The sequence below is a fragment of the Anguilla rostrata genome, chromosome 5 (assembly GCF_018555375.3).
Source record: "Anguilla rostrata isolate EN2019 chromosome 5, ASM1855537v3, whole genome shotgun sequence".
Classification (NCBI taxonomy): Eukaryota; Metazoa; Chordata; class Actinopteri; order Anguilliformes; family Anguillidae; genus Anguilla; species Anguilla rostrata.
The window spans coordinates 42,265,646-42,281,655 of NC_057937.1; the positions used below are offsets into that span (position 1 = coordinate 42,265,646).

The window sequence follows — 16,010 nt, forward strand, 5'->3', positions numbered from 1 at the left end:
GTGGGGTACATTGCATTTCAGCCCCCCAGCTCTTTTCCGTTTTCCGCCCCATGCGCTCTCCATAATGCCTCTCCCTCCGACTCCCACTTTCTGCTGCGTCGCTAACAGCTTCAGGGCAATATCTGCGCTTCCTTGACTGGTTGACAGCCAAAAAGCTCAGAACCTCAGAAGTTTAATGAATTGCTCATCCCTCAGCAAAGCAAGATTTCTGTCAGCTGCTCACTGACGCTTCTTCAGCAATCGTTCATTCACTCATCCTCAGAGATTCCTTAGGCTGAATTCAGATCCGTTTGTCATTGAGTAATAAATCAGAGGGTTGTTGTGGGGAATGCAGCAAAGATACTTGGGGCTAGCATGTAGCATACTTTGTTTAGCATGCTCAGTGGAGTTTTAGATTTTCAGGAGGATAGGAGTATCCTAAATGGTGCCACAGCAATTAGATTGAATGACATGAGATGTTATGTGGGCTCCCATTGTGTCTGATCGGTCCAGAATTATAACCAGGCCTGCATTTGTCCGTAACTTTGAATTACGATTTAATGCAAATGATCCTTGCATTTTTTTTTACAAGCTCAATTTGGATTCATTTTGGTGATTGCTAAACTCACCAAACTGTCTGTGGAGAATGAGTCATCGGTCATCAGTTGCATTTAATCGTAAGTCCAAAGTTAAGGACAAATGCTGAATGAATTTGGATTTAAGCCTTTGGGCTTAAATCAGCATCTGAAGGCCCATTAACTGGATTAGCGTTTGGTGTCAGTACTTATCAAATATTTAGCAACTTCTTTCTTGCACGAATGATCACACACAAATACGCAATCCTTAAGGGATGCCACAGTGGCCTTTAAGTGAATTGTTGCGAGATGAATATTCAGGGAGCTAATTAGCTTGGCTGACAACCATGGGTGGGCTTGTACCATCAAGTTATCAAGCCTGTGAGGCAGCGCACCAAGGTTTAAATAATATTTAAGCTCCAGGCTTGCCTGTGTTCATTAATGTGGTCCCCATAGTGTGCTGTGACATGGATGCAATCCATTGTGATGACAGGAAACACGTTAAAGGCGATCAAATGGTCATAATGCACATTTGTTTGATTGGGTACATTAAAGGTTATTTCTGTTCGTATTATTGGTTTATTCCTGAGAGCAGAGCTGGAAGGATCTGAGATAATCTACTTTTTACAGAGTGACTACTCTGTGTTGACATTTATTAATTAATATATTTTTAATTGGAATCTTCCTTGCTGTCCCCCTATCTGTATGTTTGAAGTCTGTGCTCCTGTTGAGAAAATTTATCAGTCCTGCAATCAGGAAAAAACTTGTTACAGCTCTGATTTTGCCGGGGGGATTTTTTTTTGTTTGTAGCGCGTTCCAAATAGCTCTCCTTAAGCAAGTGCATGTCTGCCGTGCTAAGAGCCTGTTATTACTATGCGGGGCCACACTCTCTACTGAACTGCACTCGTAATGTACTGCCCAGAACCGGTGACTTATGAAGAGCTCCATTTTAAGGACAGAAGAGACTGCAAATGGGTCGTGTTGCATTCTGGGTCGCGGGACGCCTCTGGATGAGATGACGTTGCCCGAGAGAGGGAGTGGGTCCGAGGCTCGACTTTCGAGTGGACAGCCACTCCTTTTGATGCTATTTAGTGCCTCAGGAGCAGATTAGCTTTAGCCTTTTCTGTGCTTTTTTTCACAAAGTTGCTTTTTTGTTTGTCTTTGCACAACTGGTGGGAATTTTTATTCATTTTCTAAAATAGTCTATTCTGTTGACCTTCCCTAAATGTATCTAATTTTCAGCTACCCAGAAATGTGCTGTGACTTAGTTTGCTGTGTTATTGGTTTTCCTTGTTTGCAGTTATCACTTTATAGCCAAACTCTGACACGCACTGTGATTTCAGAATATGTCGCCATTTTCATAACTAAGATCATTTTAGAAAATTATATCCTCTTCAGTGGACAACAATAAAATAATTATTTTTTGATCAGCTATTTATATCAATATAGCAAACTATTTTCAAAAATGGTTACTAATTTACAAGCTAAATATATTACAAAATGACCCTTTTCTTCTGAGATCGTCGGCCTGCTGCTTAGAATATCAACCAATCCCTGAGAGCTTGGATGGAATTCTTGAACGAACTTCCCTTTCTCCAGTGTAATTTATGAGATGGTATGTTTCTTAGCTGTCAGAGTTCATCATAAGCATAATTTTTGTCTACTAAAATTTTCCATTCATGCTTGTGAACATTTTAATTACCACCTCCTGGAAATTGTCCTTCCTAATTTAATTTAATTAATTTTAAAACATTTTTGTTGACACCCTGTTCATATTTGTTAGATGGAGTCTGCAGATGTAACTGTCCAATGAGAGAGATGCTGAAGGAGAGTGCTTGGAGCATAAGCCAGACGTCTTCCCCTACTATTTAGACATAAAACAGACATCTTGCCCCTGAATTTCAGTCCATGCTTTTGTGTCTTACCGGTGTGTGAACACCATTGAAAATGAAGGATTTAAATAAATATTTCTGAATGGGCCATGTCTGTGTGATACCCCTTCGTGTTCTTACCCTCTGTACCCCAGCAGGGCATATCTCTTTCTTTGAAGGTTGCTAGGAAACCATTTAGGGGGAAGTAATTTAGATTCGAATCACTTGCCCAAAAACTGAGGCTTAGAACTTGCCATCAGCTCGCTCATTAGCACAAGGGCTGCTGTTATGAAGGAGCCGTCCACTGTCAGCTGGGTGCGAGCTTCGTTTGAATTCTGGCATTAGAAGTTCTTCTGGATATACTTGCGGTGTGGAGCTGTGCACAGGGGTACTACCAAACCTTGATAGGTCTGCCTTTTACTGCATATGACACACAATGGCACTGTTTGCCCTTTTAAGATTTACAGGCGACACATTTTACAGCCAGAATATGGGCATCTTAGTAAGGCAAAATGTAGAACGACAGTAGAGAATGAAGTGCAAACATTGTGAAAAAGCAAGACAGCGAATAGCGGTGACTTGACGGAAACTATCAAAGCAAACTGAAAAGGCTCATAGTAAATGGGCTATGCATGCTCATGCATGTAGGTGTTCACAACATCTTACAAAACTTGGCTGCTTCCTGAGGAATGCAAATTATTTACATTCCATGCAGGCTACTGTGTGTAGTGCTAATAAATCCACATTGCTGTTCTGTTTTGTGCATTGTTCACACTTTAATTATTAACATTTTAACTGTAATGTACATCAGAGGCTCTTGCATACGAAAAGCTAGTGAGTTGAGTACCTGGCTTTGCTTTCATTTGGACTGACCCTTGTGCTAGCCGGTATGAAGAAAAGCCATAACCAGTAGGGGGTTTTATGCTGGAGCTCCCTAGGGAAAATATTGTTTGGTACTTTAAGAGAGTGCAGACTCAGGCATGTTTCTTGTGCTGGTCAGGAAGAAAAAACAAACAAAAAAATCAAAGTAATTTGTCTTTTTGGGTCAAAGAGCACCGCTCTTTGCAGAGGAATGCCTTATGCGTAGTAGCAAGTCCATCATTGGAAAGGCAGGGAGGCCAGCACAGCTAATGCCCTGCTGCAGACTTTGCTTTTAAATTTACCCTGCTCTGGAGAAGTGCGCTTTACTTAATCTTTCTTTGCCCTTGGCTTTTTGCCATCTTGCCTTCGAACCTTTAAAGTCGTGCTTATTCGAGTCGTAGTGGTGGTGACCATTGTATTAGTGGCATGAAGGGATTCGGACAGTGTCATAGAGCTATGCTAAAATTCAAGCCTTAGGGCCTGCACGGGAATATTCGGGAGAGTGTTCTCATGAACGAATGAGCTTGACCTTTTTTAAGAGGGAAGGGTGGTTGTGCAGCGCATCAGGTCCTTGTCTCTTGCGCAAAAGCATTTGAGAGGGTTATTAAGTCCGACAGAATCCCTGTGGGTGGAAGCTATAGCACCTTGTTGTCCAGCTGACTCTACTGTTCATTAAAGCCTAACTGTAATGTTTCTGGTCTTTTAAGAGCATGTAAAATTGTACAAAAACCAAACTGTCTTTAATGATGGGACCTTTTTGACTCATTGTCATCTTCCACATGGTACCTCTGTTTTTTGCTGTATGTTTCTCTTTATTTGGGTCAGAAGTTCAGGTGAATACACCTGACTAATGGGTCTATGGGGAGCATAACTTTCTGTAGTAAAGGGTCCTCCAGAAACTCTTAACTTCTTGAAATGCTTTAACCTTGGCTTAAAACCATAGAGGGCATGTTTGCTCTTTTAGTGGTCTTTTTTTGGATGGCATTTTGATTTGGGTGTATAGTGTCAAAATATCTTCGCTAGTGGGCTTCAACATAATACATATCTTTTTTCATAGTTTGCCATAGTTAACCTGTTAGTAGTCTATAAATATGTTAAATTGTTTTTACTTTCAAATGAATTCCCCCCATGGTGTAGAGGTAGCTTTAGGTAACTGATCCATATACACTTTCTAATGTAGGACAGTTGTTGCCTTACAGGACTTGTTCTTATATTTATCTCTGATTCATCAGTAGTACAAATGCTGTTTTTCTCCGCTTTTAGATTAGGACCTGTTCCCTGCCTTTCCTCTGTCATGTTTCTCATTTTCAGTGTCTTTCCTACAGACTTATAGCAAGACAGGCATACCATAAGAAAATACCATAATAATTTTGCTGGCTGTGGCAGTCCCAGAACGTGACAGTAATTGGTCATGATGTAATTAATGATGTTTAGCTTTTTCGCATGCTTGTCTGCATTAATCAGGCAATGTGTGTGCGATGTCTGCGTGCTAAGTGTTCTGTTGTGTAGCTGGCGAGAGGGATTTATTTTAATTAGAGAAACAGAAAGTACTGTGAAGTCCTCCAAGAAATGGAAGGGTAATGCATTCTGGAGTTTAGATGAAGTAAACCAGTCATATTATAAGTGGGTTTTGAAAAGACTCTTTCTGTCAGATTAGTCCTGTGCATCTCCAATATGTACGCACCAACAGAGCTTAAAACCTGCTATTCTCTGCCATTGTGGGCCAGTCAGCTTGTTTGACATGGCTATCACTAGGAGTTCTGCTTGGTTTGATGGAAAACAGTAAAGTCAGACCCTCTCAGTTTTGCCTGTTGTTAAATTGAAATCAAACTTTGTTATTGTGCTCAAGTTCTGAATTGATGGCCACCTGGTGCACCCATCAGCATTGGGGTTAATTGGTTGTGGCTCAGGCGAAGAGGTTAATGGTCTCCCTCGTTGGTATGAATGGATGGATCACTGGAGGCCAGGCTTGAACACCTGCCGTAGTGGTGGGACAGAGTGATGTCTGTCTGCTGTTTTAATGTCCAGACATAGCGGAGTCTAAATCTCTGCTGGAGGCTTTTGTAGTGGTGAATTTGTACATCTCTCAGCTCTCTACTGTCCAGTATCAGGCTCACAGGAGGGAACCCACAGATTCAGAGGGGACCCCTCACACGACTTCTCTGTATAGTTATTTACTAGTGACTCGATCGCAGCCACCTTGTGGACACGCCTTCTCATAGCCAAATGGGAGGTGTGATACTCCTTTTAACCTCTGCCTTTTTTAAACTTGTTTCTTGTTCACTGTCTTGCTTGATTTTCACTGGACCCTTTAAAGTAGACTACTGTACTTGGGGGTGCAGCGTTGGTACTTCTATATGACTTTCTTTTCCTCAAATTTCAATTAATCTTGAAGACGCATGTTTCCCTTTGTTATTTGGACTGGTTTTGCACTGCTTAGAACAGTACTGCAAGCTTGAGAGTAGTACTTTTGTTTCATTTTTCCAGCCAGATTGAATGTGCAATCAGGCCCCCTGTACCTGTCCAGTCTGATTCCCACTGCATGGCCCTCTGTCAGCTTTTCCATCGGGCCCCAGTGATACAGCCGACGGCAGACGGCTCCATCTCTGTAGCTTATTTTGTTGATAATCAAACTCAATTCCTTGGCGATATATTGCCGTCCATCCAGATTGCATTTTATAGGTAGTCAATAGTGCTATACTACTGGAGGGATGTATAACAAGTAGTGATGTTTTTGAAAGGATTTTTCTTCCAGGTACTGTTATTCCACCCCATTTCCCGCTTACCCTGGGAACATTTGAGTCATGAAAAATGATATCCTCCACTGCTGGACTTTTATTGCAATGACAAGTTTGCTTCCTGGTTCAGACCTGGTTTGACAGACCTGAATTCAAACATTGTAGAGGTAGATGATATGCATTGCAAGGACCTGCAATGGCTCAAACCTCAGTGCATTGGGAGTGCTGTTTCTATCGTGGTTTCTCCTTGTATATCAGTAACCAGTGGTTATACAGCAATGACTCTGGTCAATAAAAACACCATAGTATGTCAGTCATCTCCCACTGTTAACCCTTTCAAAATGCTTGGGTGCCTCAGAATGAATGCCACTTCTGTCCTTCAGTCATACATGCTTTGTGCTATACCTTCCGTCGGTTAACGATCTAAGAGGTCTTGTCCTACTTTCAGAAATGCTAATAACGGGCCAAACCAATGTGACATTTCCTGAACCGTCTGCTCTAAACAGTAATCGGATGGAGATGTCTCAAGAATTGGGCATAAAGGCACTCTTTTCCTGACCTTTTGAAATTGCCATGTGCCCTAGGGTGTTTTGGGGGTTAAGAACACCACAATGACATCATTTGCCAGTCCAGTCCAGCATATACCACTCACTTGCCCTAAAAGTGCTGATGTCAAAGGGGAATAAAAATATATATCAGTCAATTTCCGATTTGAATGGAGGCCATTTCTTATTTAAGGTAAAAAAAAAAAAAATATTAACCAGTCATATTACAGAGAGCATTACACCCCCATTAAGGGGGGAGAGAGCAGCCATTGTGTGTAGATTTTATTTGTTTATGTGAATTAGGCTATAGCATTGAGGAGCACCGGATGAGGAGGGCAAAACAGCCCCTGAAGCTGGAACAAATGAGCCTTCCACGAGTTGTATTGCAATATTACATTAGGAAAGATACTGTGTGAAAATGTTTTTTAAGAGTGATATTGTTTGCCAGTTTAATTTGATGTAGGTATCCTTAATTACATACTTTCCCTCAGAATTGTGGCCTAATCTGTGTAAGCGCTTGGTGGCTGTGTAATTTTGCTTCCTGGAACAAGGGCCACGGACGATTTAATTAAGAGTTACTTGCATCAATTTGCATTTCTTTTTAGTAGAGTACATCTTATTGGAATAACCAGACCACATTGTTTGTAAATACATATTAACATTCAAATACTTTAATGAATTAATGGTACTATTGTAAGTCAGTAGGATATGAAGACTGCAAATTATTCCAAACAAACCACTAATTGACAGATTAAGACAAGGGTTACTGTTTAGTTATTAGTTTAGCAATACAAATGCTCACATTAGGAGCATTTGCTACTTGTGCAGCTGACAAAAGTAAGGTGATGAGATTCGCATAAACTCTCCGGTATTCAGTAAATGTCGGCAAGTTGCTAAATCATGAATCATGAATAAGATAACAAGCAAAACTAGAAACAAAAAGTCAACTTGGTAAATTATGTTTTTTACTCCTCTTTAAAGTATCATAGCAAAAATAAGAGGGTAAGTTGGATGGAAAATCAAACGAAATCAAACGAAATCTCCCCCACATGTGGCCCAAGAACATAAATTATATTTTAAAGGTATCTTCTCATTAAAGGGCACAGCCTGTTCCTTGTTCTGCATTCAGCTGCAACGCTTTCTTCCTTGGTAACTGCCATAATTATGAACAGACATGCTATTTCTTTAGATAACTGTGTGGGGTTGATCACACAGGAGGAATTTCATCTTGCAATCTGTTCACTCCAACTGGGTAAATCTCCTGGCTTAGATGACATTCCAATCGAGTTTTTGCTGAAATTAAAATACCACTGCTTTTATATTTCAATTTCTGCAGCGATCAAGGTAATTTTTCTGATACTCTGAAGGAAAGACTAATATTACCGTTATGGAAACAGGATGTAAGAGGACCCTGCACATCTGTAAAATTGGCTGTCTCTCTTCCTGTTATGCTGTCACAGGTCCTATCAAAATGTCTGGATGTATGAACTAAAATCATATTAATGGAATTATTCAAAACTAGGCAGCTATCTGCAGGCGGATATACAGGTTTAAGGCATATTTATGTAAGCTTATGAAAAGAAAAAAGAACACCTCATATACTGTTTATTGCTGTTAATATCTCCATTATTGTAATGTTGGGAGCTCCTTCTGTAGTTGGATTTTTATACTGTAATTGAAGAGTTCTTGTAGACTATTAAATAAGGGGTTAGACAGGGATGTCCATTATCACCTAATTTGTTTATATTAGCCATTGAAATGTATATGTCAATGATGTCAGAAACATTTAAAATAAGAGAGATGGTTTACAAAGTAGGATATCACCTGTGATAGACTGGCGACCTGTCCTGTTCCTGCCTCTCACCCAATGCTCGCTGGGATAGGCTCCAGTACCCCCTGAGGCACTTCAATTTGGTTTGCTTGTTCTGAGAAATGGGTAAAGGACTCAGATGTCCAATTCTCACACACGTTCCTGGATACATAGACTGCTCCTTTGTCAGGTATAGTCTCCCCCGCTCGTTGAGACCATAAGTGTGATTTCTGGTGAGCGTAGGATGAGAATGGATCGCTGTGCTTTTGGAAGGGATGCAGATGCTGACGCATTAGTATGCCTTAATGACATCATTTCACACAGGTACTGCTCATTTACCTGCACACATAGCACATTGATCCCAGTTTGGCACTGTGGAACGCATTGGCCATTAGAGCTGTTCTTCGTTGGACACCATCTCCCTCATCACACATCAAAGGAATCAGCAATCTGCCTTTTTGGCTCATTTAACCAAATTCAGTTTGCTTCTATAATTTTTTTCAGTGTGGAACGCTCCTCTGTTTAAACAGGCACATCTAAAGGAACAGATATGGTAACAAGGTCTTTTTATTTTATTTTTTTTAAATCCAGCACCATGCTGCTGACACAAAGCCTGATCACTCTTCATTTTAAATAGGACAGTATAATTTGCTCAGGTTGATAGCTTGTTGGTTAATGACACGATCTGTGAATGGTTTTCATGACTTCACAGTAGCTCCTGTGCTCTGGCGTTCACCTTATTTATTATTTATATTGAGGTTGTTTTCTACCTTTTAATATCGGGGCACGCATGGGGAAAGCCGCTTTTTTAGGTTTGTTTTCTTCTTTGTGTTTTGCTTTGCTTTGCTTTAGCATCCAATGCGAAATGGGCCAAGCTATATTTAGCTGGAGCTTACCGGCGTTCGTCCAATCAGAGGACTACAGAGCGGTGAGATTGGCAGGTAAAACTGGCTGTGCTTTGGCGGTGAGGGCCACCGGTGGCTGTTAATGAAGAGATGTCAAGCACTAGCAACATTCAGTGTACAGGAACACTCAAGCCACTCTCAGGGGAGCCTTGCCACCTTGGGCCTGCCAAGGGGGGGAAATATTTTCTCTCTCCTAATTGCTTTTAGTGTTTACTTAAGGGGACTGTCAAACCAGACTAATGGCATAACAGTTGGTGAATGTCACTGATGGAAAGAAGTGGAAATTTCCCAGCTTTTCCACTTCTTTTTTGCACACATTGAGGCGGGATAAAGCCCTTCCTCTTCACTGCGGGATCCATGGAGGATGTTCTTATTTTTCACACTTGGCTCATGAATTATGCTATCTAAGACATGCAGACTGGAGGCTAAGTGCTGGACTGAGGTACAGTGCCATGGAAGGAGTATTTGGCCCCTTCCTGGTTTCCTCTATTATTGCATATCTGTCTCACTGAATGGTTTCAGATCTTTAGACAAAATACAATATTAGACAAAGGGAACCCGAGTAAACACAAAACACGTTTTTAAAATTATTATTTCATTTTCAACACCCGTATCACTGGTTGTACCACCTTTTGCAGGAATAACTGCAACCAAACACTTCCTGTAATTTGATATCAGTGCTGTGGAGGAATTTAGGCTAAGCTCCGTCTTTGCAGAACTGCTTTAATTCAGACAAATTGGTAGATTTTCATACATGAACCATTCCTTTCAGGTCCTGCCACATAATCTCTATTGTGTTTAAGTCAGGACTTTTACTAGGCCACTCTGAAACTTTACTTTTGTTTCTTTACAGTCATTCAGATGTGGAATTTCTCTTATGTTGTGAATCATTGTCTTGCTGCATAACCCCATTACGCATCAGCAGCACCTCACGGACAGCTGGCTGGACATTCTCCTTAAGACTTTTCTGGTACAGAGCAGAATTCATGGTTCCTTCAACAATGGCAAGTCGGCCTGGTCCTGAGGCAGCAAACTCATGGGAACATTCACCACTGTTCAAAGTGTTCTCCATTTGGCTCTCACTGTGTTTCAGTGGAGTCCCTGGGCCTTAGAAATGCCTTTGTAACCCTTTCCAGACTGATATATTTCAATAACTTTTTTCTCATCTTCTGGAATTTCCTTTGATCGTGGTATGGCGTGCTTGTAGAAACTTGGTGGTGACTCCTTCACTGCAGTGCTAAGGTTCAAAATGAGTGAGGTTTAGATTCAACAGGGCTGGCTGCATTCAGTCCTGGCTGTATTAAATAAGCTGAATCTAATTATCAATTAAATTTGGTTAATTGGTTGATTGTGTAACTGGGGGCAAATACTTTTCACATGGGCGATATGGGTGTTTGATAGCTTTTCCATTAAATAAATGAAATTCTAATTTTAAAAATGTGTTCTGTGTTTACTCCGTTTTCCTTTGTCTAATATTACATTTTGTCTAATGATCTGGAACCATTCAGTGTGACAAATATGCAGTAATATAAGAAATCAGGAAGTGCAGCCGGGACTAATATGGCAGAACTCTATCTAAATGGAAATTAAAGCAGGCGAGAAGGGTGCATCTATGTGTCTATTTATAGCAGAGGTGGGCAACGGGGGACTGTATTCATTTCTGGTTTTCATGCCAACTTTGGGCTTTAATTATATAATGAGCCCTAACATTTACGCCATCTGACATTTTAGCTGCATTATGTTGATAAGTGCATGAATGGCAGCCGTAGACCGTTCTTGTGTCTCTGTATGAAACGTTTTACTTTGATCTAATCTACGAGCGATCCAATGTTGGTGTATACGGCCAGTTGGCTCATTTAGCTGTAGTAATTGGTGGAAACAAAAAAAACCTACATACACACTGGCCCTCCAGGACTTGAATTGCCCACCCCTGACTTATCACCTCATGATGGTAGGGTGGCAATCACCTTAAAGGGAGTTGCTCGCTTCTTTAAATACGGGGTAGCACAGCAGAAAATTTGGGAGATTCCTTCTCATCAGTATCTGCATGGTGGTTCCTGTCCCGCTGTCTCTGCTGTGTTGTGGGTCGATTTTATTCTGCATTTGATTGAGAGACATTTTCTAAGCAGTGCGAGGTTGTCCGACGTACCATAGACTTCCAAATGGGGAATGAGGTCACATTTCGTCCCGTATGCTGACCGGTTCTTCAGCTGAACTTTAGAACAAGGGCCGTGGTATGCTTTACAGGTGGGCGGAGGCCAAAGAGTGCCGCTGTCTGGTTTGACGGGGAGCAGGGGAGAGGTGCGGCGGGGCAGGCCGTTTGACGGGAGAGCAGGTGCGAGCGCCCCCAGGCCGCCGCTCTGTCACGGTGCCTGGCGGGGCGTGGAGAGCCCCTCGCTCGATCTGTCAGGAAGGACGCCTCCTCGCCTCGTCTCCGTCCCTCAGCTCGACGCGTCAGCTTTTGCCGCTTCTCTTTCTACGCTGTCACGCCTTTGCCAGCGTTCCCCGGGAGTTTAATGCGATGCTCTCCCTCGTAGCTCCGAGGTAGCCTCGAGAAGTACGCCGTTGATCTGTTGCCCTTGCTTCAGGGCTCAGACGACAAAGGCTCAGAGCTGAGCTTTTTGAATAATGTGGTGATCTGACAGGTTTTAGCTTAATGCATACTGAGCAGATACACAACATACACAGAACAACTGTTTTGGAATACTGCTGAGCTTTTGAATGAGAGACAAGAAATGTTGTTATTATGATGATAATTATTATTAATAACAAAGAAACTCATTATTTATGTATATGCTACATGCTGTCAATTATTAAATATTTAATCTGTTGCAGTATTCACTGTGTTCAGACCCGTAGCTCCTGACTCCCTCAGATTGCCTTGCAATGGAATGCACAATCGGAATTATAGATTTCCTAGCGACAGTGATTCCATTTGGGGTGATCCAGTTGAATTGGGTCTTCAGCTCTGATGCGTGGGATGAAAGTGCTGGCTGGTAACAAAATGCCTGTGAGTGACGAGATCAGGGTACGCAAATATGGTCCAGAGGAAACGCTCTACAGCCTAGCGTCCGCCGCCGCAGTTTCCCCAAGCCCTGAAACCTGATGGCCAGCCCTGAAATTCACTGTCTGCGGGTTGGCCATGGTGGCCCCTGCTTACCGGTGAAATGTGACCTATTGCAGCCTAAGAAAAACTGTACATTTCTCTCTTGGAGATCAGTATCACCCATTAGTGCAAACCCCGTAGTGTAAATACAAGCGCAGTTTTATTTTTATTCGTATTTTCGTTCAGCTGTTTATTTTCTCCACTTGGTGTGGTGACTGAGTCTCTGTCAGATATTTTTAAGGATATTGAGAGTATTAGCTGCTGTGTACTGTAAGTGGCCTTGTTATGTCTATGTCCAATGTATTTCATTTTAAAACAATTGTCTGAGCCTGTTCAGGATTTTGTACAATATTAGTTTTTTTTTTTTGCATGATTCAGCTTTTCAAACAAAGAGAAAGTTGTTTTCTCTATTTTAGTTAATTAGGCCTACGTGAAAAAATAATAATAATTGGTCCAATTTTATGGGTCCAATGTCCAATTCACACCCTAATTTGGAATGTTCAGTTATCTGCTACTGCAGCAACCATTGAAACCAATGAGAGATGAAACGCAGATCTCTAATTGACTGAACCCTCCCAAACCCAGGCCCATACAGTCACCAGTTGTGCGTCGTCTTATGGAACTACTGGCTGCAGCCGGCTCTGGCATAGTCTGGCCATTGATCCAAGACCATGGGGCTCATCCAGGCTCCACAGCATGGTGCCTTAACCGAATGAGCCACCCAGCAGTCAAATTGTTCTTATTTTTGACAGTTGGAATGAATTTGCAAAATGATGCACTTGTTCAGCTGTGTATTTTCTTGTAAGAAGGAAAACTGCAGTCTTGAAAGAGATTTAGCCTATTTTCATGGTTAGTGAGATAAGAAAATAAACAAATAAAGCACATAATCCTTAAAGCTCTGCACAGTGGCTGTAATTTTTTGATAAAATTGATGTCATGTAAGCCTAACTAACAAATGCATGTTAAACAATTTTTTTCCATCTGCCGATTCTGCCTTTTATCTTCTGGAGCCTGAAACGAAATATTGGCAACTTGTCAATCTTGTTCTGTGTTTTAAGATCTTTGGTGTTTATCCTGAATTTGTTTCCCCTTTCACTCATCTTATATTTCTTACGAAGTCCAAACTCGAGCCCATGTGCCTTTTGCTCCATTTATGGTCATTATGAGTTTGCAGCTGCTGCTGTTTGACAGACGTGCTCTTGCAATGATGGGTTCCTGACAGTTTCCCATGCCTACAGCTAGGTACACAGACTGGGGCCTCGCTAACATTTTTAGGTTTTTTTAATCTGTGGTAGCTACAGGGATTGCTGGCGTTTTCCATGCTGATACCCGTGATAAAAGCTAAGCTGCATCTCCATAATTTTTCTGTGTTTTCCAAAGGAGAGAGCATGGGAGAACTGCCCTGTCTCTGCATCACTTTATTAGAGTGATGTTGCTGGAGGAATTATAGAAGTTAAGGATGGAAGCAAGTTCATTATTGCTCTCTCCATACCTGTGTGGATGTGTTTGAATAGCTGGTTGATCATTGTCCCTTGCTTTTGTGATAAACAAAAGAATAGAGGGCTTTCCTTTTCAGTTGCAAGATGGAAAATTTCACTGGTACCCTTATCACTCACCGTCACCTGTTCAGTTGCTGTGGAGGCAGAAACATTTTATTGTTTGCCTTTGTTTGTATTCCTCACATGAGCAGAAATGAGGTTTTCCTGGTAATTCCAAACAAGGTTGCAGTCTTGAATTTCGCATCCCGTATTTCATCGGTGTCTTTGTCACTGGTGTTTTAATCTCAACTTGCTTCTTGTTAGAGCGAAACGAAAATGGATTGGATCCAGTTATGTTGCCTGAGCACTGGAGTATGTTTTACAAATTTTATGTAATGCGGTCACTCGTAAAGAATCGTTTGCACTGGCGCTGTCAATGGTCATGGAGATTGTAGAAGTGTTCCACCCTCCTGTTTATTCCATGCAGCCTCCCAGTCAACTGTTCATCTCCTAAATGTCTTTGTTCTCACCTTGCAGGTGCGGTGATCGGAGATGGCCAGTCCGCTGTGGCCAGCAACATCGCCAACACAACCTACCGGCTCCAGTGGTGGGACTTCACCAAGTTTGATCTCCCTGAGATCAGTAACGGTAAGCCTGTGTAGCCTGCCACTTTGGCTAGGATTTTGTTTTTATGTGTAGGCTTAATAATCACTGAAACAATATTTATTTATTTATTTATCATTATTTATTATTATTTATTTGTTTGACAGGGACAATACACATTGATCAACATCACTATTATGCGATGTAAATGTGCCAGATTTAGCTAGATTGCTAATTTCCATCTGCTGTCCCTGGGCAGGCTGATGTTATGATGCATATATAGAGAGTGATGAGTGAGGGATAATTACGCCTGGTATATGTGTGCTGTAAACCATGCCTCCATCCTGGCAGAGAGTCCATGTTCTTAGATGCTTTAATTTCAAGCCAACAGCCCAAGCCTTCCAAATATCCCTCCATCCTCAAATCATTAGACCCAATCTGCCATTCATCCAAGGCTGTTTGACTAGTGGTGTGTGATGGGGAAGGGAGAGTGAGCGGGATGAATGGGGCTCGAAACCCCCCATGGGGTGGGAATTCCAGATGTTCTCAACAAGGTTTTTTTTTGTATTTTATTAATATCAGAGCCTACCCTCGTGCTGACTGGCTTGTCTTGAATAATTTGCGCTGTTTGAACTGTGGAGCGAATCCCTGGTGAGCCGTGTGTTCAAAGTGACCCAGTTCCTCATGTAAAAATCCCAGCGCGCAGGAAGTGAAGAACAACGCTTCGCCGCTCGAGTCCTCCTGGAAGCCTCGGGCCGTGAAACCCGTCGTGAATCGATCTCGCGTCGTAAGGTCAACGGTGGAATTTCCTCTGCAACTTCAGCGTTCAAAAGTCATCATTCTGTCGAGATCTTTGCTCGTGCTTGTCAAGTCCAGTCAGTAAAAGGCAGGAGCTCCGTGCATGTCTGTAAGAGATTGCGGTTAAACTCACCCTAGCGCTGTTGCATTGAGTGATATAACGTCGTAATCACCGCGTGTGTAATGCTCGAGATTGCCTCCCCTTCCCAGTGGAAATGGAATTCCATCCGGGCAGGTTTTCTTCACAAGCCTGACCTAGAAACAGGGCTCACATCCTCGTGTTATTGTTTGTCATAGATCTGTGCGCACCGAAACCCGCGCCTCGCCACTGCAATTACCGCGTGCTCTGACACTACGTTTATTTTCCGATGAAATGGCCTTTTTCAGTTTTTTCTCTCAGAAGCCTCTTGCATTCCTCCCGATCACCTCAGTCAGCATCGGAAAATATGAATCGCATCAAATGGGGAGAGCAAGGATATATTTCTCACAAAGCGTCGCGTTTGTGCAAGATACGCTATTTGGGAAACCTTGGGGGGGGGTTGCAGTTATAAAACCATAATCCCCTGTCTTACATTAGGCTTCTGATGAAAACGAATGCCTCTTATTAGATTAGATTTTGCAGTGTAATTGAACCGTGGCGCCATCTGTAAGCGTTTCGGAAATTACGGCTCCTTTGTCAGGCCCGCGCCGGCGTCTCCGGTGCTTTCGGCCGAGGTTCACCGCCGTGCGGTGGCTTCGGAT

General features: G+C 42.1%; 1 protein-coding gene across 2 annotated transcripts in view; it reads left to right on the forward strand.

The window, feature by feature from the left end:
- LOC135255306 (activating molecule in BECN1-regulated autophagy protein 1-like) overlaps nt 1-16,010 on the forward strand; it is a 106,436-nt gene that overhangs the window by 39,484 nt on the left and 50,942 nt on the right. For both annotated transcript variants that reach the window (XM_064336296.1, XM_064336298.1), the window contains exon 12: nt 14,406-14,516. In XM_064336296.1, coding sequence (XP_064192366.1) covers nt 14,406-14,516 — 111 coding nt within the window. The remainder of the gene's footprint in view (nt 1-14,405; nt 14,517-16,010) is intronic.